A 24284-nucleotide genomic window follows, 5' to 3' on the forward strand; every position below is an offset into this window, starting at 1 on the left:
GCCCTCAAACCCCTGTGATGGAAATGCAGGAACTCCTGAGCAGTGCTCCCAGCAAGCTGAGTGTGGAGGAGGCCACTCAGGGGAGATTCAGGTGCCCCCCAGCTGATTAGCAGAGTGCCCACAGCCTGTTTCTATGTGGGGTGTGCATCTGCACATGCCTTGGTGTACATCGCAAAAATTATTCTGCACAAGGATGGAAAAATTAGAGGCAACGTTGCTCCCGAGTTCAAGTCCCTCTCCCCTAAGGACAGGCTCCCGAGTGTTGGCACAGTCCCTTTAGATGAACGGAGCATGAAAACTGACTCCTGCCAGGTTCCAGACCTCAAGGCATATAAAACTACATGCAAGTCACAGTTTTCTCACTTGTGGAGCCAGCATGGCATATGTACATTGTGGCACTGTAACCAATATTCATCGTATGGATATATGTGACATGGTACAGCCTGGGACCACAGTGACTTCTTACCTCATCAGCCTGGGCTCTCGCTCACAATGTTTTGCTAGTGACAAGAAGAAAACCCCTCCAGGCACTGTGATCACTCAGCACAATCACATGCGAAGCCCCACACCCAGCTAGATTGCATGAATGCTCCCAGAATCACTTATAAACCACTCAGAGAAAAGCACTAGCCAAATCCACCTCCCAAACTTGTACTTGCAATGCAAATTTATTGACTGATTCATCACTTCATCAAAGGCCTTTGTAAAGACTGAGAAAATTATCAGACACTGCAGGAAAACTCACCGGTAAAGATAAAAAGTGAAACAAATGTATTGACTACAAGATAGATTTCAAGTAACTATCAGTGATATGCAGCAAGTCATAGTTAGTTACCAAAAGAAAAGAAAATATAAGTGTGCAGTCCAAACTCTCAACCCCCTTAGGTTGAGCAAGAACTAGATCAAGCAGCTTTTCTCACCCCATTGGATACTGAAGTTTGTTGTACACAGGTTTCACCCTTCAAGCCTGGGCCAGTCCCCCATTGCAGTCATCCATTTTCTCCTCAGTGTCCCTGTTGCTTGCAGCAATGGTGGGGGGCCAGGAGAGAGGCCAAGTGTAGGGACCACTGTGTTTGGTTTGACACCCTCAATCTCACATGCTTCAAGAAAACAAGGCCAGGCACATCTGGTGGGTTTTGTTGAGTCCTCAGGCAAGGCTGAGCAATTCTTGTGGTGTGGCCTCATGTAGGTGAATCACTGAATTGTAGCTCCCCTGCTGGACAATGGCTGATGATTGTTGTTTTGACATCTGCCTGAAGGCTGGTTATTTCCTTGCTGTTGTCTCTAGAGAGTTAGTATCTGGCTGATTCTCTAACTCACAGCTTTAGGCCTGAGCTCAGCTCTGACAAATTTCATTGCTGGAAAACCAGGCCAGCTCACCTGTGAACTGGAATGGAAAAGAGTGGGATGGAACTTAATGTGTAATGGCTGCTATGACTCAACAGGGCATGCTAGGGCATGTGACCAAACTATATGACATTGAACTCCATTTTATTCACAGTGCATCTCAAACACTCACAGGAAGATTCTTACACTATTAAATGCACGTAAGCTGCTACATATTTTAATTCTACTTACAACATCAATATCCTGTGCTATAAGGCAACATTTGAATGTTTTTGAGTAGTGATAAAATGTTTGCCCTGATTTATGTAAATCACCAAACAAGGAAAAACCTTACCTTATGCAAAAGGTTGAATCCCTCTGAAAGCTATTGTACTTCTTGCCCATCAGGAAAGCCTATGAAAACTAAACAGACCATTGTGGGGCATCACCATACAAAGCCTTTGCTAACTGCCCTTGTACATCCTGGAAGAGGCTATATGCAAAAGGCCTCACACCACCAACTTGAATTCCAGAAGGAAATAAAAATTGCTGCCACAAAAACTGTTCATCTCTTTGGCTGTTTAGACTCAGTGAGGTCTAAATACATTTCAGAAATTAAGTTCTATTAAGCTTAGTTTCTGTCTGTAAACAAATACAACACTAGGAAACACTCCAGCCACAGTGGAATTTTTGTCTGTACATCCGCTAACTGAAGATCATTAATCTCTTGGGATGTCAAGTTTGTTAGCTAGTTAGTGCCCATTATACTTCTGGCATTCAGGGCAGTGATGAAGCTCCTCCACACCTGTTTCTGGCAAATCTTTCAATGGTTCTCCAGCATGCTATGGGCTATTCAGCTCAGCTTCCACAGCTCTTCACTACGTTGTTTGCAGGTGGTCTCATTTTATCTTGCCTTCAGGTGTCTATTATTGCTATTCCAGTCATGGAATCAGTTTCCATCTGAAATACAAGACCAATCTATCTCCATCACCTCCTGGTAATAATGGTACTCATATCCTCTTGGCTGCACTGTGTCAACAGAAATTGTCTTGAGACTGTTCTTGACCAAAAGATATGGAGGATTTTTCTGTGGCAGGTTATATGGAATGAAAACAGTTTAGACATGTCAAATCTAAGACCACATTATAAATTTCAGGATATTTACATCCCTGTTGACTGAGCCTGGACATCAACTCCAAGGAGTTCCAGGTCAACTGTCTGACACCCTGTCTCCAAGTGCTCTATATGCCTGGCAAACAATCACAGTTTGAGACAGGCTGTATTGTTAGAATTCTGCAGACAGAAAGCTAGATACAAACCCTGTCTCAGGTCACACATATGGGGATTACTGTCCTCAGCAGGTGTTATACCCATCAGAAAACTCCCACATAATTTAGCTAGATCATGCTCTCTCTTGCAAGCAGGCCCCCAACTGGAGGAGCAGACTGTCAGAGTCTAGGGCTGGGAACAGGGTGGAGAGACAGGCAAGCTGCCAGGACAGTGGGACATGAACAAGGCTGCATGTAGAGGAAAGGGTGCCCTGATCTGCTCACATCTGGGCTGGCTACAAACCAAATGCTATTAGCTTAATGATTCTATAGCTTTAAATTGGAGCCTTCAAAACTGGAAGCACTTCCTTCCCCCTGAAATAAATCACTTTTTCATGGCCAAGTATTTGTAATGCTCCAGAATTTCTTTGGGGGCAGCTGCTGTAACTCTTATTTTGAGCTCCACACAACTGATACACTCTGAAAGAACCTCCATCTATCACGAGTATCCTTTTTATCAGGGTGGATGTACTCCCCTCGGAGTACATCTACTCTCTCTCCCGGGATGCTTATGCTCAAGGTGGCACTAGTGTCTCTTCTGCCCTGGGCACTCAGCTTCTATTAAACATAGTTACCTTTAGCTTATAGGAGCAGGACAGGCCTGATTCCTAGACCAGCTGTGTCACCACTTTCAGTTGTTGGGGCCAGTCACACTTGCTCTCCTCCTCTGCCAATGCCTGATGATGGCCATTTTCTTGGTTTGACAAAGATAGTATTTTGCCTGTAATATAAACCCTGTCCCCCCTTTTCAATCCAAACTCCCTAGAGCTGCAAACATTCCAAAAGGTCATTTGAGAAATTCAACTGCTGCTCACTGTGTTGATCTGTGAAGTTGGCAGTAGCTCCAAGTCCTGAGTTTTTGAATCTTCAGACAGAATTTGAGAACCCTATTTTTAGATCTGAGAAGGGACACTTCATGCTGTCCTGCAAATTGAGAGGCTGAAGATCTCTCTTCTTCTGTATCTGATGCTTGCACCACTAAACAGTGAAGACAGTGAAAACAGAACCGGTGAAAAAGGAGGTCACAGGCAGTGTTCCCTGTAAACTGGGTGCTGTGTGGCTGCACGTGCCTCAGTGCACATAAAAATTTATTCTGCACATGGATAGAAAAGATTAGAGGGAACATTAGTCACAGCATTCACCAGCAGCATCCTCTGGGGACAGAGGCCATTGAATGCAGATTCATTTCAATGGCTGACTCTGAAAAATTGAGGAGATCCTAGGAAAGCAATGCAGGATCCTCATCAGCCACTGACAGAAATAAACCCACATGATGGAAGGCCTCTGAAGATGGGATGCCAAACAGGTGCAGAACATGGATTACATGAGAACCAACTTGTCAAAACAGGTGACCCCCCAACTACCTCAGAGTGACCCCCATCTGTTTGCAGGCACAAGTTATTTAACTAGAGATGCCTCAACAGCCATCTGTGCACAGAGCCTTTTGCGAGGTTGGGTTCGTTAGTATTCGCCCACGAAACAGCCCTGTTGCACTGGAATGCTGCCTGAGGAAGCAGCTGGCACATGTAACAATGCTCCAGCTCATGCAACTTTCTGCGCTACTTAGCATGCCTGGGCTGAATCTAATTCTGCCATTAGGAAAGGCATCAGGGCTCAGTCCTGGACCCTCACTGTCAGCTACTGTCCCGTGCTGGGGCACCTCTGTGACGAGGACACCCAATGCCACACCTCTGACTCATTCTCTGCTGCACTGTCATCTCCCGCTAGCTGTAGCACAACTTGCTAGCGAATGCTGCAAGGGGCATGCCAGTTTGACACAAGTATAGATGCTCTGATACCACTGGCATTATTTCTGATTCACAGCAGGGCAAGAACCATCAATGTCAGACCCGAACACTATTTTGATCCTTCCTGGTAATAGGTTCAATGACAAGGATGTCCCTGTCACTCTCTTTAGTCCAGCCCTCAATTCACACCCAGGCCAGAAATCCCAGAGTCCTTACTGGTAAGTCACAGTTCTCCAAGATCCTCCAGGAGGTTACGTGCCCATCTCCCTCGCACTGAGCAGACTCAGCTGAAATCCTTAGTCTCCCTCTCGCACTACACACTGTTCTCATTTCCCACCTCTGTGACTTCAATTTCCTTCCTCTGTTCTTCCAATGTCCCTGCTCCAGGTGGTGGCTGCGGCTGGACTAGTCTCCTCTTCTCAGAGATTAGAGTTTAGCCCTTCAGCCCATTTGACACTGCACAGACCTGCTGCTCTTCCTAGTCAGCTCTATAGCCAATTGCATGTGGGTCTTTAGAGTTCATTGCTCCCAGGCACTTACTCCCCCACACAGTCTTCAATACCCACTCTGCACAGTACTGGCCTGCCTCTGGCCCCTCACTCAGCTTGTCACTAATTTGTAGAATTTGTTCTACCTGCAGTTCTTTCCCTGTTGAGCCATTGGGCCCAATTCTCTGGCACCAGTACAAAGCAAATGTGACCCACCGTGGTCAGTGGGGTTACACCGAGGGAACACTCTGAGTGAGAGGGAAGCAGCCTGCAACGTCACCCTGAAACAGTCCCCTTCTCTGAAGCCTGATGCTGATTTGCCTGGCAGGTTGGACCCAGTGTCTGAAGCACAGTACCTGTTAGAATGGATTGTATAGTGATTCCCAAAGAGTTGACAGGGAAATTGGGTTTGGAATCAAAACATTATAGAGAAATGTATGTGACAGATTTCTGACAGGCTGTGGGCATCATTTCCCTAACGTGGTCATTGATACATGCTTTCTCCACCTCTGTACTAGCTGAGAACTAAAGCCCATAGTTCTTGTTCTTTCTGTTCTCCAGCTTCCCCTCTCCCAGTGCCAACTGCTAGCTACTGCTGTTATCCCAGGCCTCTCCCAAGGGCGGGAAGAGGCACTGCCTGCGTGGAGCATGAAGCAATGTTATACCCTGGCAGAAACAGGCCAGTCCTGTGGGAGGTAGGAGTGTGGTGGGAGGGGGAACGAGTGTTTACCTCCTGCTCTCTCATTTGTTGAGCCTCAGGGACTGCTTTGCTCTCTGCTTCTGGCTTCATGGCCATGCTTTTGCCCTTCGGCGATGCACTTCCAGGAACTTTTGAAGCATCAGCAGGAAGTTTTGGCCGCGGCTTTTCTTCTAAGGGGGCAGGAGGCTTGCTTTCTTGCCCCATGGCCTGTAACTTGCCCTGGTCTGAAATCCTGAGATGCTTTGGTTGGATGAGGTGCCTGTTCTGGGGAGCAGAAGTTTCTGACTTTTGAGCTGTTACAGGCTGAGGACCTCCTCTCTGCTGACTGGCTCCCCCTCCTTGATGTCGGGGGGATCCCACTGGCTGCTGCTTTGGAGCAGGTAGAGGCGTTGGAGAAGGGTCTCCTAGGCTTCCTTCTAGCAGCCTCTGAGTTTGGCAATTCAAACACAGCCATTCATTTTTCTGCAAAACAATGAAAGAAAAACATCCCTAAGTTAGTGAGCTTTGGCATGCTGGTCTTAGTGGAGTGTGTCGTTCTGACAGGATTCAGAGGAGCAGAGAATTCCCACTGTCCTACAGGGGTATCCCCTGCAATTCTTATTGCTAGGGCCAACTCCCTAACCAAGGGTCTGTGACACTACATCTTTGCTGCTCCCAGCTCTAACGGCCTGACTTACAAGGAGCAGTCACCTCTCAGAGTGCCCTGAAGAGTGCAGCAAGTTCAGAAGACACATTTGAGAGCCGTGAGGCTTGCACACAGTGGAAGACCCACAGCCCCTTCCTGCCCCATGAAGACAAGGCTAAAGTCTGCCTTCTTGAAATCCACTGAAATGTTTTTATTCCCTTCTGACCTGTGCTGGGTGCCACGGTGCCTACAATGACTATTTTGCATAAAGACTCAAAAGAGTTAGCTCCCAATCACAGCCAGGAGTTCAAGCATTTCCCTTTCCAGAGCTCACACCAAGTTACCCACTGTGGCTGCACAATACACCTGCTATTATTCACTCATTAAGACGGGGTTGGCAACCAAAATAACAAGAAAAGCCAGTTTTACCAATTCAGTAAAAAACTTAATAATTCAAGAGTTACAATGCATGTGAATAAAAGACAGTCCTTACTAAATAAAATGAAACCATACTTTTTGTAACTCCTGTTTTAAGAACAGCACACACACTATGATTTGTAATGCATTACATGTTTAGTGCAGGATGTTCACTAACTTTTTACATATGCTATTTCCTTACACTTTGTGTGTGTCTCTTTGCACCGTCTTTCACTCCCGAACCTTCTTGCTTTCTGGGGGACGCTAGGGTGAGTTATCCAACATTTCAAGATCGCACATAGTTTCTATATAGATATGAGTTGCTTATTTTGGGGCTTTTAGATGTTCACTGTTTATCAAAAATAGGGCTTTTTTAAACTTTGCAATTATAGCATTGGGAGCTACAAATAAGTCCTGAAAGAGCCACATGTGCTCCGGGCTGCAAGTTGCAGACCCCTGCATTAGGAAATGGAGTCGGGGACGGGCAATGACTGACTGGGACCCACTCCTGGGAAAGACTTGGAACCACCCATCCTTCAATATAGGGGACCAGACTTCCCAAGCATAGGGGTGTTGTCTAGGACGCTTTTACCCCTTCTTCCAGGTCTCATTTTTTCCTTCTTGTTATCTATTTCACACTTGCTATTTCAAAATGAAGCCATATCTGGTCTTGTGGAAATACCCAAAAGGTAGTCTCCTACACTAATTAGGTCCAGAAAAAAGTGTTTCTGGGATTAGAGACCCATAGCTTCCAAGAACAGAAGGGACCATCACGCTCATCTAGTCAACTTCCCGCATTGCAAAGATCACACATTCCCCCCTTTGATTCCTGCATCCAGCCTGCCAACCTGTGGTTGAACTATGATCCCTCTCTTAGAAATACACTCACTTAAGACTCAACAAACGTCAGGGTGATTCGTCTCCCATAAGAACCAGGGCCTGTGATCTGGACACTTCTCTTGGTTGCCTGAAGAAATCCTCATCTATCTCATAGCACCTGATCTGGTGGTCTACAGCAGACACCAACCGCTACACCACCTCTACTGCTTCTGCATCTAGGCTTAACCCAAAGACTTTTAACTGGCTTTTCTCCCTCCATATACTAGAGGTCTGAGCAATCATACTGCTTTTTTACATACAGCGCCATTCCCCCTACTTTTCTCCCCAGCCTGTCCTTTCTGAACAGTTTACACCCTCCCATGACCATGCTCCAATTATGCAAGTCTCCATTATTCCAATCACCTCATATTTCTTTGACTGTGCCAGACCCTCTAACTCTTCCTGTTTGTTCCCCAGGCTTCCTGCATTTGTGTACAAACACCTTAGACAATTAGCTGATTGGCCTAACTTCTCCTTTTGAATCAAGAGGTCCTCCTTTGTTGTTCCTTCCTCCTTCCCCACTTACCTCAGGGCTAGTGTCACCGTCCCCTGTCAAGCCTAGTTTAAAACCCTCCTCACCAGGCTTGCAAGCCTGCCCGCAAAGATGCTTTTCCCTCTCTTCGGTAGGTGGCTCCCATCTCTTCCTAGCAATCCTAATAAAGTGTATTGCTAAAATTTCCCTTATTCTACTTTTTATCATTTTTCATTTGCTGCTAAGTCTTGCTAGTCAAGTTCCTGCTTTCTGGATATTAAATTCAGGGATAAAACAATAAGTGCATTATTTTGTCCCCTTCCAAAGAGGCCAGACAGCATGAAGAAGGGTTGAGAGACAGCTGGAGATGTACTATTGATCTTAAATGTTCAGATAATACACTACTCATGGAGTAAAGTACTACAGGTTACATTCTGGCTGCAGATGCAATTTCCACATGTACATGTTCTCAAGGGAGGTGGTGTACGTTCGCTAGCTAAAAACAGAAAATACAAGTGAGGCTGTCACAGCATGGGCATCAGTGCTGGGTATGCAAGTGAGTGTGTATCCAAATGGATGCCATGGAGCCAGCAGAGCTTGTGCATTTCACGCCACTACTGCCTTACTACAATTTTTGGTAAGCTAGATGGGTTACTGGCTCAGCTACCACCCACATCTTCTACACAAGCTGCACATCAAACCCAGGACCACTGTGTAGTCATCTGCTCAATAGGGTAAGAGTCAGTATTTAAAGAGGCAGAACTACTTTCCACAGACAAAAATAGAAACCTGAGGGAGGGAAGGATGGTCTAGTGGCTAAAGCAAAGCACTTAGATTTAGCAAAGCTTAAGATTTAGGAACACAATGTTCATTCTGCAGCTCTACCATATGCATCCAATGTGACTTTGGATAAATAAAATGCTGGGTCAGACCAATGGTGTGCCTAGCCCAGTAGCCTACTCTCCCGATCATCACCTTATCATGGTGGGATCTGTGTTGCGCTTGTCATTATTTGGGAGGTGGTGAAAGTTTCTGTTAGATGGTAACAACTATTTGCATTCAATGTGTAGTGAGATTAGTAGTAACAGTTGTTTTCAAATACAGTGAATTTTAAATTAAGCTTACAACAATGCACTGCCAATGTTTGTTATTTGGTCTATGACTAAATAGTACCGTTCCCCAGTGCTCAAAATCTGTGATTTGTTTGGTGATTTATTTCTGTGCCCTGGAAGGGCGTAGCTGCCAATATGAACAAGATCATGGATTATTTTTTATTGCCCAAGTCTTGAAAAACAGAAGTCTGAAGAAGAAACTGAGAAATCATAAAACTCCTTTGGCATCTACATATTCCTGTGATGAAGCTGAAGAACAGAATGCAAGTAACTGGCCTAGCGCTGGAATTTGGAACAAATAAATTATTTCCATCAAAAGTATGACTGGTTAGCTGCAAAAAACCAGAAACTTGGTTGCATTCTGTGCCATAATGTTGGAACAGTCAAGAAAAAAATGGGAATTAAAATCTGCAAAGAGTGGGCCCATTATGAAATCTCAGCATATGGCAAATCACAAAAACAACAATTAATGCCTTTGCAAAAGAAATTATTCGACACAGAGACAGTCTAAGTAACAAAGCTGCTGTTAAGTTAGCAGCAGAAGCTGAAAAGGAAACCCTAGAGAATGTCTGTATGAAATCACTATCTTGTGAAAAAGAGATAACAGTAGAAGTATTTCATACATGTCAAGTGACAAAAAAAAAAATCAGCCCTTCAATAATTTTGAAGATGAAATCAATGTGCAATTTCATAATGGTATTGTCATGGGTTGGATACATCACTCCCCTAATGCTTACACCAACATTGTCAATACCATAGCCAATGACATGAGAAATAACTTGGTTAAAGATTGTGAGTTCTAATAGCAGGCTCTTCTTCATCACTGATGACTCTACTACTCTGAGTAAGAAATCTACATTGATACTATATGTACAAGTATTCATTCCAGACTGCACCAGTAAATTTATTCCTTGATTTAACAGAACTGGAAGATGTTACAGCAAAAGGAATTTTTACATCAATGTTTCAACATCTCGAATCTCTTGGAATTACAGGGGATTATTTGAGGGAACATTTACTTTCTGTTGCTTGTGATGGTGCAGCTGTGATGTTAGGAAGTCACTCTGGAGTTAAGAAACTGATAAAAGAAAGATTCCCCTCTGTAAATTTATGGCACTGTTTGAACCACAGGTTAAAATCATCAGTAAGTGATGCTGTACAAGATGTCTCAGGAATCAACAGGTTCAAATCCTTTATTGAAAAACTGTATGTTCTGTACCATGCATCACCAAAAAACAGTAGAGAACTACATGTATGTACAAAGTTGCTGGAACTGAAATTGTTGACACTTGGATGAATTTTAGCACTAGATGGGTAGCTTCCAGCTTCACGTCAGTTTCTGCAGAGTGGGAAGACTATGAAGTTTTAGTGCTTCATTTTTTGAAGCTAAAAATTATTCCAGCAGAGACAGGAAAGTGCATGTACGAAGGTTTACACAGGAAAATTATTTCATTGGAATTTATACTAGATTTAGCACTGATATGTGATGCACTCCAAGAACTGTCTGATCTAAGCCTAGCTTTATAAGAACATGACATGGCTTTATACAGAACCAATAGAACAATAGAGCGTATTGTTCAAATATTTGAAGAGCGGAAGACCTGTCCCAGATCATACTATGAAATGCCATCATTGCTGCACAGTCTCAACTGCAAAGGAACCGCTCTCCAAAAAAATGCAAAAAATGACCCTCCCATCTGTCCAAATGCTTTTTATGAAAACGTGAAGATGTCCATAGCAAAAAAAGACTACTGGACAATGAAGCATATTTACCAAAATAGGCTCTCATTCTAGATTCTAAACAGTGGCCAGAAGATGTAAAAAGTCATTTGCCATTTGGTGAGAAAGAAATTAGAAACTTGTCCAAAAGGTTTTGACTCAATGAAAGACAGATTACTGGATTTTGAGAATATCTGGTTGACAAAAAAATCTCAGAAAAATTAATGCCCTTAAAAATTTGTCTTGACAATATTCCTATCTCTTCCTGAGAACATGAAAGAGGGTTTTCACAAATGAGTCTCCCTGGTCATAATCCAGGAGGTCTCTGATTCTGGTGAGTTCTCCCAGGACCAACCTCTGGCACACTGAGGGGGACTCTACCACCTGCATGGATTGTGTAGCAGGGGCCCCACAAGATCTTCCCCCACGGTGGCTCCCAAGCAGCTACCAGGTCCAGAGGAGGTCCTGGTAGAAGATGACATCTCAAGGTGAGATAAAGGAGCTTTTGGTCACACCAGATCCCTCGGAAATGACGGAGGAAAGCGTGCACCAACGTGCTCCACGCTGGACTATCCGAACTGCTGGAGAAGTCCCTACAGGGCCCAAAGGTGGAAAACATGGACCTGTGTGCACAAGCATGTCTGACTCTGCCCTCCTTCCTCCAGGGGAAGATGGAGAACCCCTGCAGGGACCCAGTCAAGTCTTGATCAAAAGAACTCCACAACCAGCTTCTGGAGGTGGGCCAGGAGCTCTGGGGTGTAGGACCAGTGTGTTGAGATGGTGCCAGAGCATGGGCAGGATCAGCTGGTTGAGTACCAGTGCCCTCCCTCACAAGGAAAGGCACTGGAGCAGCCCTGTCCACCTCTGCAACAGCTCAGCCACCCTGCCATCAAAGCCCTGCCAGTTCTCTATTAGGGAGGTATGTGTGGTAGAAAGAAAGATGCCAAGATAGAGCAGTGGACCTGCGCTCCACTGGACAACCTGAAGCATGGGTGGGAGGCAGCTCGCCTGCCACCTGACCCTGACCATCAGGCCAGAGCTCTTAACACAGTTGACCCAGGCAGAGGAGGCTGCCAAGCAGACAGCTTAGCAGGCCTCCACCCACCTCGGGTCACTTGGGTCCTGGACCAAGGGATTTATTAGGGAGCATGACACACAGGGTTTCCAAGAACTCGACCACAGTGAGAAGGAGCTCCAGCCAGTCCCAGCTGCCCATGCTGACTGTTGGAAGTTCATCCCAAAGCACTCTGCAGGCCTCAGCGTTGGTCAGATCTGGGGAGAAAAGAGCAGTGTAGAAAGCACAAGACATCTCATGCGTCTCCACCAGATCCATAAGTGAGGTATCATCCTTTTTAGTCCCTCTCTTTTTCTCCAGGGCACAGAAGAAGCAGGAGCCACAATCCATCTCCTGTAGGAGGTGGATGTGAGATCTCACAAAGGGACCCTGGGCCTTAAGGTTGTCGAGGGTCCAGAGCTCCTCCTGCTTCTCCTCGTGTGTGTCTCAGAGGGATGGATCTCTAGGGCTGGCAGCTACACTCCTCTCAATCTCTAAGACCTCTCGTTCCAGCGGCTCTGTTGCTGCATCCTACCACCAGCTGGCCCCCCAGGAAAAGTCACAGCAGCAGAGTTGCATGCGAACCTTCCTCCACATCTCACCACCACTGTGCTGAGGGATAGGTATGCCACTACCCATTCCAGGCTAGCCAGAACTCCTGGAAGGATGCCATGAAGCCCATGTCTCCCAGGAGGCTGTTGTTGAAGTGCCAGTAGACAGGGAAGACGTAACAGTCACCAAGTGGTGGTCCGAAAACAGGACTGGCTGAACACTGGCGGAGTGAGCTCGTGAAAGATGAAGACGGGAAATATAGATGCAATCCAGCCACGAGTGGGTCAGCCACTGACCCACCACCTGGACAAAGGTGAAACCAGTGTTCTTGTCTGGGTGGTGGCTATGCCAGATGTCCACCAGGAAGTATTAGTCTATCAGCTTCTGGAGGACACTTGCAGTGGCGGGGCACTGCTCAGTCCCCACATGGTCCCTTTTCTTGAGGATGCAGTTGAAGTCCCTGCCCAGGACCAGGCACTTGTGAGGATCCAAGTCCCTATTCAGCGGGGTCCTCCCTTTGTCATGCAGGTGTCAAGGAAGGCCAACACCTGCTGAAAGAAACATGTCTGCTCTGGAAGCCCCTCCACCTGAACCTGGAGATACGCCAGGCAACTCAGAACAACCTCGATACTGCCAGCATCTCGGGCTGCAGACTCAGGGAGAACAGTATTGCCACCGCAGCTTGACGGGCTGAGAGGTGGTTAAAATAGACCCTATCCCCGATTCCAGACGCCAGCTGCTTCAGCAGCTGAAACAGTGTGGGCCTCCTGCAGGAAAGTGACCAAGTACCACCCCTCCCAAAGGAAGGAGAGCACCTGGCACCAGTGGAGACCTGACCTGCAGCTCCTGGTGTTTGAAGTGGGAAAGATGAATGGCAGCATTGTGAGAGCTGGGGAAGATCCTCACTGGAGGGAAGGCTAGCAGTCCTCATAGGGCCTCGCAACAATCTCTGACTCACCCTGAATGTAGGCAGGGTATCATGGAAGCCAGGGGCCTGCAGTAGGCTGCACTGTCTCTCCTCCCAGTCCCTTTACCCTCTTTCAAGTCAACCCTCACAGTCTCGAGGATAAGGTGGTAATCTTCCCAGGGCTGAAGGGCAAGAGTCACTTTGTTCTTGGAGCCATGAACATCATCTAAGAAAAGGTACATCTTGGCCTTCAGCACATTGGTTGTTGAGGCCCTAGGACACATTTCTATGGCTGGTCCTGATATCAGCAACATGGTAAATGATGTCAGCCCAATTAGCTGGTTTATTTGTCAGTGTTCAGGAGTAACTGAACAAATCTAGTGCAGTAAAATACAAGCTCCAAAATCTACATTTTAAATATTACCATTTGGTGTAAGGGAAATCTCAGGACCTAGGCAAGGAGGCTGCCAGGGACCAGTTGTTGGGAAACATTGCTCTAGCATACAATAGCAATTCTTTCCTGTTGTGCCTACATGAAGAGGAAACGGAAGCAGCAACATATTTTTAATTACACAAAGACAGCTTGTTTCTTAAATGGACATTATTTCCATTTAAAGGTTGCATCCTGTAGTGAGTCAGTATGGCCTCCTGCAGACCCGGAGGCCGGGGAGACTATGCAGAGGCCCTGGTGGGCGGGGCCGGAGCCAGGAGACCAGAGGCCCGCTCCTCAGAGGGCGGGGCCAAGGGCTAGAAGAGCCAAAGGCGGGACTCAGGACCCATTCGGGCCTGGGCCTCCGGGCAGGGAGGACGTGCCTGCACGAGCTCCTCGGCACCAAAGGGAGAGGGTCTGCGGCCGCCCGGCCAGGCCAGAGGAGCAGGCCCCCAGAGGCTCCAAGCAATCCCGGGTCCATATGCCCCAAGGGAACTACCCGGACTTCCCAGACCTACCAGGACCTTCCCGCCGGCGGAGACCCCCCCCCGCCTTGGAAGAGGCCCCCGGAGCGGGCTGCCCCAGAGTCCCGGCGGATCCTTACAGCACCCAGACCCAGGATTGCCTTGCGTCTCCTGTACTACCGCCGCCCGACTACCCTAACGACATTGTTATGGACGACTGGCCGGAGCCCCCGAAGGTGGATGACCTGGAGGAGACCAACCTAGGGGGACCCCTCGACCAGATGGACTGGGACCTTCCGCCAGCAGAGGGTGAGGTAGGAAGTGGCCCGGGGAATGACGCTCACGAACCAATGGCGGTGTGTTGCGGTCTGGATCCCCACTGCCGGGTTGCGTGTGAGCGACCCCCAGGGCCCCGGGCCGGGTTGCAGTGGAGTGGGAGGGCCTGCGACCCCCTACCCCCCTTTCCTTGACAGGGCCAGCCTGTGCTGGGCCTGTGTTTACACCCTTGGGTTGCTGCCCCGCCCCAAACTGAGGGCTGGGCCTGTGTTTACACCCTTGGGTTGCTGCCCCGCCCCAAACTGAGGGCTGGGCCTTTGTTTAAACCCTTGGGTTGCTGCCCCGCCCCAAACTGAGGGCTGGGCCTGTGGTTACACCTTGTGTTGCTGCCCCTCCCCAAACTGGGGCTGGGCTTGTGTTTAAACCTTGTGTTTCTGCCCCGCCCCAAACCGAGGGCTGGGCCCAGAACTGTGCTAGTACTTGGGGACTGCTGCCCTACCCTGAACTGAGGGCCGGGCCTAGAACTGTACTATCACCCGTGAACTGCTGCCCTACCCTGAACTGAGGGCCGGGCCTAGAACTGTACTATCACCCGTGAACTGCTGCCCTGCCCTGGACTGAGGGCTGGGCCCAGAACTATACTACTCTTCTGAACTGCGGCCCCGCCCCAAGTTGGGGCTGGGGCCTGTATGGTGTTGTAGCGGTGAGCCGCTGACCACCCGAACTGAGTACGGGCTGGTGCTCTAGCACCTTTTGCTGCCGCCCGCCCTAGGCCAAGGGGCTGGGCGTCTGTGGGCGTGTTACACATCCCTCCCTAGTAGGGCCTGTAGAGTAAGAGGGAGCTAATGATGTAAGAGGGGATGTGAACAACTAGTCAAAGATACAAGTATTGGGGCTGGATGCCCTTGTGGAGTGTTTGTGAATGTGGAGGGAGGACTGGTGAGCGAAGGTAGCCTCTCATGTTGGGAGGCTATATCAGAGTGTGAGATGCTCAAAGGGGAAACCAAAAGGCTCTAAGGGGAATAGAAGGCTTCCACTGGAGAATGTCCATGGTACAAGCACAAAGGGGCCTCACATATCAAGTGAAGATGTGGAGGTGACATGCATGGGAATGAAAGCTTGGTGAGGGAGTGGAAATGTGTTTGGATGTAGCTGGACACAAAAGGCTTCCTCTCTGCTCTCAAGAGGAAGGAAGAGAGGCCTCCTTCAAAGGTCTTAGCCTCAGTGGTTCTTGCCTTGAATGACAGCTCTAAACTGAGATGATGACTTCCACACTCTCTGACCCTGCTGTCTCTCTACTACCCAGGATGGTAGTAGTTCTGTGATGGTTCATTGACTCAAGAACTTTATGATACAGACGTGTACATTAAATAGTATTTCTCTTTGCCAGTTTAAGATTTCAAAGTTTCCTGGACTGTCAGCCTCCAGTGTATTCTGTACCACTAACACTAACTTTGCTACAACAGCCTCGGAATATGGGGAAGGAGTCTCCTTTTGGCCCTTATAGCAAGAAAAACCAACAGAGGACACTGGGGGAAGGATGAGATTTGCTGGTACTATTTCACTCACAACAATAAACCTGGGTCTAGCTGGCCCATTTCTGAGGCCAGTTCTTTCTGTCCTCAAATGTTCTCAGAAAGGAGGAACTAGGCTGCACACAAGCCCTGACCTTTACTATACACTGGAGCCTGATTCACTGCCTACTTTCTTTTGCTCCCAGTTTCAGAAAAGCACCACAATAAACCCACATGACTCTTAGAGCTGAGTACTGAGGCTGCCAAATCAATAAATCTTCCATGGCTGAACAATAAACCCTGTAGGAGTGATAAGGTGCAGCCTTCTGGAGCCACAGGTGGGTTTGCAGAACTATGCTGTATCACAAAACTCATAACGGGGCACAATATTTCTCTCCTGCTGCATGCCTTTTATAGAGTGATCATACACCTGTAGTATGACCTAGCAAAGCAAAAAGCTTCTACCTATTTCCTGCTTTCCTCTGGGTGTGGGTACTCTTTGCCTTCAGGACCTGCAGGAGCTATGAGACCTCCACCCCAGCATCATTTTTTCAAATAAAAAGCCCTCAACAAGGTTCCCTTTGGAGCCCACAGACAATAGCACCCCTCGCTCTGCGGCAAGAGGCATGAGGCAGCTTGATGAACTCCCTCTCTGCAGGTAAACCCATGAGGGAGGCACTACAGAGCTCCTTTGAATTTCCAAGGGCTCCCCAGATGCTGTTATTCAGTACTAGCATCAAAAAATGGGGCACTTAGCGCTGCTGAGCTTCAAGCAGCACCATTTGTTCCTGCTGTGCAGTGACGTTCTTCTCATGATTATAATCTGCTCCCACTGAGGGGGAGTAAGCTGTGCCCCAGGAGACTGATGGTGCAGCAAGAACTGGGAGTAAAAATACCTGAAATGGGAAAGGTTTCCAGGGTGATGTCAGTGACAAATGGACAAACAGCTGCACAAAAGTCTGCCTTTTCGGTCACCTGCCCTGCACACATCTGTGTGCATGCACCTATACCAGTGTCCCCTGTAAGCTGAGTGATGGGGCGGCCACCCAGGAGACATTCAAATGCTGCCCAGTTTATCCTGAGGCAGAGGTTAGCAACCTGTGGCTCTTCAAGGAGTCAGCTGTGGCTCTAGGAGCTGCCACCACTGACTCCTCTTGCAGCTCCCTGCCCTGCTACCACTGAAATAGTAGAACTAAAATTAATTGGTTTAATCAATGGCAGGACAGTGGGAGGGATCCGGATGTTAAACCAATCAAATTTAATTCCATTATTTCAGCAGCAGCAGGGCAGGCAGCTGCCCACGCGCCAGGTGAGGGACATGTTAAGCCCACAGGAGAGCTGGGGGCAGGAATGCCCAAGTCTGCCCGCCTGGAGCTCCACAGTCCCACTCAGGAGGCGGCAGTGGCTGTGGAGGAGCACTGCCAACACATGCAGCTGGAGGAGTTTGTCGGCTGAGGTGGATTAATCCTGGGGATGGGGGGACAGGTTTGGGGCTGAGCTTGGGGATGTGTGTGGACGGGGGGGTGAGTTTGGAGCTGAGAATGGTTAAGCCTGGAGATAGGGGGGTGTTTTCTGGACAGAGGGTAAAACTTGGCAATAATAGAGGGGTGGATTTGGGGGCTGAGGCAGGTAAAGCCTGGAGATGCGGGGTGGGTTTGTAGGTCAATGGAGGGGTAGAGTCTGGGAGTGGGGTGTGGAGGGTTGATTGTTTCTTCCTGCTTAAGAGTCTATCTCCAGGCACAACATTTTCCTTGTCGTCATTTGCTCTTCAATCCAGGGGTGAAAGTAACAAACTTTTCAACTGGCACAAATCGGTGGGTATATACTGTTCTTAAAACAGGGGTTACAAAAAGTACAGTCTGACATAAGGACTGTCTCGTATTCACATGCATTGCAGCTCTTGAAGTGTTGATTTTGTAACTGAATTTGGAAAAAATATGGCTCTTGCTATTTTGATTGCAGACCCTATCCTAAGGTGTTTCTACTGTTGGTGCCTCTGCCAGTGTGGTCTTGCTCAGGGCGGCTATGTCAATGTTATAACGTGCCAGTTCTCTTGCTACGAGGGCCATTCTTCTCTCAGGCCTCATAGCATTCTCCCTGTCCAAGAGGGTGTGAACATTCCATACTGCAAATATCTTTCTCTTCACTGTTTTCTGACCGCTGTGAGGGTAAAACTGCCAGCTGCAGCATGCTGGCCATTTTGGTTAGGACAAGCAATTTTTGGGACATCTTTTCTAGTCCCCTCCCTCAGTTTGAGGGTGAGCAGTGATGTTCCTAAAAAGGCCTGCTCAGTCGCGTGGGATGCTGCTGAACTCCTCTGTCGTCCCGGGGTCAGAGTCAAGCGACCAAAGTCCACAGGCCACCTACGTGCAGGTTTGGAGCTACGACTCCCAGTGTCACCTCCACCTAGTCACTTCACCCCTCTGCCATCGCCGTAGGACTTTGAGGTGGACAGAAGTGATGAGACTGTGCAAAGAACCTGTGCGGGAGAATGTTTAAAGTAGAAAAGCCATTGCACAGGGGCAGTTCCACTCTCTCGACCTCAGAAGCCTGGTTCCAGCGGTACGAAAAGTTGTCACGGATGGGACTTCCCAGGCTGCAGAGGATAGCCATGCCGTCTTTGGTGCCTTGTCATGCCCTTCGCTCTCCACAGAGTGTTGCAGAACTGCTTTCCTGGTCATTGGATCTTGCTGTTGATCTCACCCACCCAGTCAATCGGGGCCAACTTTGCATGCTGGGATAGGCAATTCCCTATCTCACTGCAGGTTTCAGACCTGCTGGCTACCCTCACCTGGGTTTAGCCCGCCTGTTGAAGTAGTTTATCGGCATGTGGCTGGTGCACGTTACAGCTTTTTGGAGCCACAGGTGAAAGCTGGGTGCCAGGTGGGGATCAAAGTTGCACGAACTGCCCCAAAGAGACATGACAAGTCCCCACACCAGAGGTGCTACCCCTCCCTGGACACCCCATATACCCCTGTTTAGCCATAGTTAGTTCTAAAAAACATACATAACTTGCAGATGATAAAAGCATCTATAACCTTTGGAAATTAAGACTGGAACTCATTTGTGTATACCTGCTTTCAACCTGCAAATAGCTCACTTGTTTCCTTTTCTTCCGAACAAATCTGCATATAGTTTACTATAGGATTGGCTATAAGCATTGTCTTCATGGTGAGATCTAAGGTGCAACTGACTTGGGGTAAGTGATTCTGAGATGGGGAGTAACCTGAATATTGTTGTGGTTCCTGGTGTAAGGGACCATCTGGCACAAAGACTTACATGGGTGGAAAGATTGACGTGCATGAAGGGATTGTGACTCCATGTAAAGGATACTACAGTGCCTGAGCAGTTCATCCTTGATAACTGGTTGGTGAAATTTTGGCACAGAACTCACAGCCAGTGTGGCGTTGGTTCCCTGCTTCCTGATAATTCCACCCTAAGGTTTGACACTTATGCTCTTGAGTCCCTGCCGGCAGCTTGACAAGCAGACTTCCCGATCAGTGATCTCAGAAGCTAATCCCTGAATATGAAGTGCTGGCTGCTCAAAAGATTGTCCTGGACACTCTTCCTTTTCCCCCACAAAGTGGAGGGCTGCAGGTGGGTCTATGCACAGGAAACAAAGCTCATGGCTTTTGAGGGTACAACAAAGCTCATGGCTTTTGAGGGTAACTAAGGGCCTGAGGCCATCTTGCACCCACCTGATGGTTTGCAGTGCGTAAGAATGGGAAGGCTGGACAGAGAGGACTCCCGGTCTGAGTTTCGATGGATAGTCAGCAGCTCCAAGTGGCAGAACTTGCCAAGACACTCCACTGGAGACCATGACACCGGAATATGCCAATCCCCTCAGTGAGCCCAGTAATTTATCTTGCTAGGAGGTAGACTCCTGAAGGCCCACTGCAGAGAGCCCAAACACAGGGATAGGATTGCAGGAGCCCATGCTTGTTTTCTGGAAAGGAGCAGTAAAGCCATTTGCTCAGAAACAAGGATGCGGGAGGCCTTATCTAAAGTGGCAGTAAAGAAGCCACAATATAATACATTAACAATGCAGGATCCAGCTACCCCCAGGGAGCTGTGGAGAGAGCTTGTTGTAGAGCAGAGTGAACCCTCCCAGTTAAGGAGCCTGCACAGATGCTAAGCACTACAGGTAATTGGAATACATTAGCTGGATCTCAGACCCAATAAGGAACAGTGTGTTTCTTTGATAGTGTGCAGTGCACCAGCCTTAACGTGCAGGGGGAGCACCCTGAGTCCCAGGGCATGGATGAAAGGCCATCATCCCCCAGCCGCCACATCATGCACTGGAGTGACTTCAGAATTAAGATACCTCTGTGCATAGAGTTTCCTCACTGGTCCATATATAAGGATTAGTCATTACCATCACCTGCTTGCTGAACACAGAACACTCCCCAACCGCCAAGTCACTAGGGTTACCATATTTGACCTTCCAAAAAAGAAGACACCCTCCGAGGGAGTAGAACTGTCTCAGTATCTACCAACTCACATATTAATGTATTATTATACTATAATTCATTAATACAACATGAGTTGGCAGATACTGATACAGATACACTCCCTCTTGGGGTGCCCTCTTTTTTATATGGCAACCCTAGACAACACCAAGGAGTGAGTGAAAGGTCTGCATGTCCGGCTGGTGATGGGGTCTTGGAACAGACAGGTGTCCTGCACAATAGCCAGGACACTCATTGCAGTAGTACTTGACAAATCAGATCAGCACACTCCCTTCCCAGCAGAAGCCAGGACATGCTGCTTCAGAGGAAAAGGAAACCAGTGATGGGTGCACTGGCCTTTCAGTGCTCTCGAGATGGCCCTACAGTCGTGAGCATTCTGTATAACAACACTGCTAGGAGAGGCTATATCAAACTGCGAGGTGCATCTGTGCTTGTGAGTGCTGTCACCAGAAGAGCCAACCTGTCTCTGTTTTGGGGTGTAAGAATTTAAGCCACATGAGGCAACTTGTCTGAATGGATAATTTTAGCTGCTCAAAACCCCAGTAACATATGCCTCGGGCCTCAAGCAAGATCTATTTCATTTACACAGGGGCCTCCTGTGAGGTCTCTTTGGCTGCTCTAATGCTTGTAATGAATAATGAATGACCCAACTGTGCCACGTGGTACATGGGTGGGGAGTTCCTCCTGAAAATCAGGACCGCACTGAATCATGAGCTGATTAGCCTTCTCTAGGACAGATGGCTATACGGTGTCATCACTCGGCGGGAGCATTTAACTCTGTGACCTCCTGCTGCCACTGCAGTGCATTCCACCAGGCTGCCTGCCAGCTGGGGGATGAGGCATTGTTGTAAATTTACCAGGCACTGAGTTCCTTGAATGACCTCGTTTCTTTTTTGTGTCATAAAGGAAGGAAGGATCAGCTTCTGCTTCTTGAGGCAGCATTGCTTTCAGAACTGGGTTGCAGAAGAATAGTGGCTGCTGGCCAGACATCCCACTTGGAAGGCAGCATTTCTGCCAGCAGGAGCACAGAAGTAAGGACATCATACAATACGCAACTGTATGAACACAGCCAAGATACCTGCTCTTCCTGGTCCGATTACCCACAAAAAATTGTGATTTTTCTGCAATTTAAGCAGACCCCTAATGATCTGTCTGAAGGACCCATCTTTGCTTGTTATTTATTGCTGGTAGTAAAAGGTAAGCAGTAAGTACACTCTGCACCCCTGAGCAGGGCACATGCATTTCAATCAGAGACTCTTTCATGCAATGTTACTATCTTGTTTAAAGTCTCAAATATATCAGCTTTGGAGAAGAGCCTCTGACCCAGAGACCCTGCTAGCTAATAACTTTAGATTGCAGTGGGGATTTAAAAAAGAGAAGCAGATAAGGCAAATTAGATCAGAGTACAAAGAAGAAACTCAAAGCCATTTTACTGATAGCAAAGACTGCCTGAACCCTGCATTGAGGCCTACTCTGCTTCTATGGCACAGAGCCTTCAATCAACCACTCACATGAGAAGACTAGCTAGAACACCACTAGCCATTGTCATTATGGTCACAGCAGCCAGTGGTAAGCAAGGCACTGTATGTCACAGACAGAAAAAGCTCTTGGACACTACCGTGATGGGGCCACATCCCAACCCTTACCGGAGGGCAACCCTGCACAGACGCGGATCCCTCCCTGACAATGGGTCTTTGCAGCAGAGAACCTTACGTTCTTTCTCCTCTTCTCTTGGCACCATCACCACAGTCAACCCTCCTCCTAGCCATTATCAGGCTGCTCTTCCAACACCGTATTGTTCCTCTTGGCAAAGCAGAGTTCACCACACCAAAAGATCAGCAGAAACCACAAGGCCTTTCCTATCTGCATTGCCCACTGAGGATTAAATAGCACGCTCAGAACCCTGCATCCTGCTATGCCACTCTGCCCCTGTGGAAACTCAGAAGAGGCCCCAAGATAAATGACTGAAAAGCTGGCTTCCTCTATCTGGGGAATTTGTGGGAACAGCAGCTTCTGAAGTGGTCCCAGGAGCTTCCTCCACCAGCAGCCATGTTTTCAAGGGGCGGCAGGGATCCTGGATGCGTCTGGCTCAAGTCTGATTTTTATTGCAAACAGCACTGTGAAATTTCTCACTACATCAAAAAGATCAGATCACACAATGCACTAGTCTTTGTGGAGCTGCAAAACACTCAGACCTCCAAGAGCAAAATGAACAGCTTCTTATGATAAAGATAGCAGAAGGGTACCAATCTCTTAAATGAGCTACTGAGCAGCAAGACTCAAGCTAGACTGATGTCCTTGATCACAGAGAAGACAGATCACTTGCATGGAAGACAGAGTGGACTAAACAGGGCAAAAGATTTTCACATGGTGACTGACATTGCACCCCATATTCTTCATAGTTATTATGATAGGATTATAGCATAATTATGACACATTTGTACAAGATAGGTCATATGAGATGTTACTGGAAGAGTTATGATTTGCTAAAAATTTGCTATTATCCTATTTGCATGCATGTAATTTTTCTATCTGAAGTTATGAATATTGACACAGGTGTAATTGCATTTGATGTTTCAGCCAACATGCCTTCAGTCTAGATAGCCAGCTATGAATGAGCCACTAGGGGAAACAATAGGCCTCAGGAAAAGCTTATCTCCTACCTGGTGAGCTGTCCTGAGAATGTTGCAATTGACCTGTAAATAATGGCTGCTGTGTCTCAGCAAAATATGCAGGGGCCTTGGCCAGATCACAGATGTTAGTGTTTTTGAGTTTGAGATAAAGTTTCCTGCTAAAGCTATGTAAGGCAGGGAGTGACATCATTGTTTGTTCTTCCCTGTACATGAAGACTCTTCGAAAGATCTAAGAACAGAGAATGAACTGAAGTAATATGGGACCCAGGCTAATAGGATTTTTAGCCAATGTATCAAAGACCTGGGAATTCCAAGCAGTAAAGCAAGTGCCACTTATCCTTTTAGAATCTGCAGCCTGCTTATATAACCTCTTAGAGTTAGAATCTGCCAATTCATATCCAATCTACCACCTTAGACTTAGTTTGCATACTTGTTTGATGTTCTACTTTGATTTGTTTGCTATCACTTATAACAATTTAAAATCTCTCTTTTGTAGTTAAACATATATTTTGCTTTTTCTAAGCCAGCAAGTTGGAGTCAAGTTCATGGGAAATTGTAGCTTGGGGAGGAGGGAGGGATAGCTCAGTGGCTTGTACACTGACCTGCTAAACCCAGGGTTGTGAGCTCAATCCTTGAGGAGGTGGTCTGGGGGAAGCACATTAAAAAAAATCTGCTGGGGATGGGGTAGGTCCTGCTCTGAGAGCAGGAGACCAGAGTTGATTACTTCTGAAGGTCCCATCCAGCTCTATGAGATAGGGCAAAGGCTGTGGCATATTTCTCTCAGTGCTGGCAGAAGGGGCAAACTTGAACACTTACACTGTACTGTCCAATATGCAGCAAAAGACAGTACAATTTTGAGTTAATGCTCCAGGAGCGAGAGACTGGGAATCTGAGCGTTCTCCTTGTTTCAGCCCTTGTTGTGTGGCTAAATCAGAGAACTGCCATGTAACTGCAGCTGGGTGTGCCCCTACCTATTTGCACACTGGTATCTCATGGTCCATTACTTGTGAGGTGGCTTGTGTCTCTCAAGGACCAAGAGAGCTATGTCAGCAGGAGCAAAAACTCCTGGAAGGATCACGCAAACTGGACAGGTCAAAGGGTAGAGACCAGACAAATTTGGATCACCTCTCTCCATGGTAAAAGGGATTGAGTGTGAAGCATGGTAGGGAAA

At 47.5% G+C, this 24284-nt stretch overlaps 1 protein-coding gene across 1 annotated transcript in view; it reads right to left on the minus strand.

The window, feature by feature from the left end:
- BSN (bassoon presynaptic cytomatrix protein) overlaps positions 1-24284 on the minus strand; it is a 211731-nt gene that overhangs the window by 48729 nt on the left and 138718 nt on the right. The window contains exon 4 of the mRNA XM_075006018.1: positions 5621-6052. Within this exon, the coding sequence (XP_074862119.1) occupies positions 5621-6052 (432 nt within the window). The remainder of the gene's footprint in view (positions 1-5620; positions 6053-24284) is intronic.

Source organism: Carettochelys insculpta, chromosome 11 (assembly GCF_033958435.1).
Source record: "Carettochelys insculpta isolate YL-2023 chromosome 11, ASM3395843v1, whole genome shotgun sequence".
In the NCBI taxonomy this organism is placed as follows: domain Eukaryota; kingdom Metazoa; phylum Chordata; order Testudines; family Carettochelyidae; genus Carettochelys; species Carettochelys insculpta.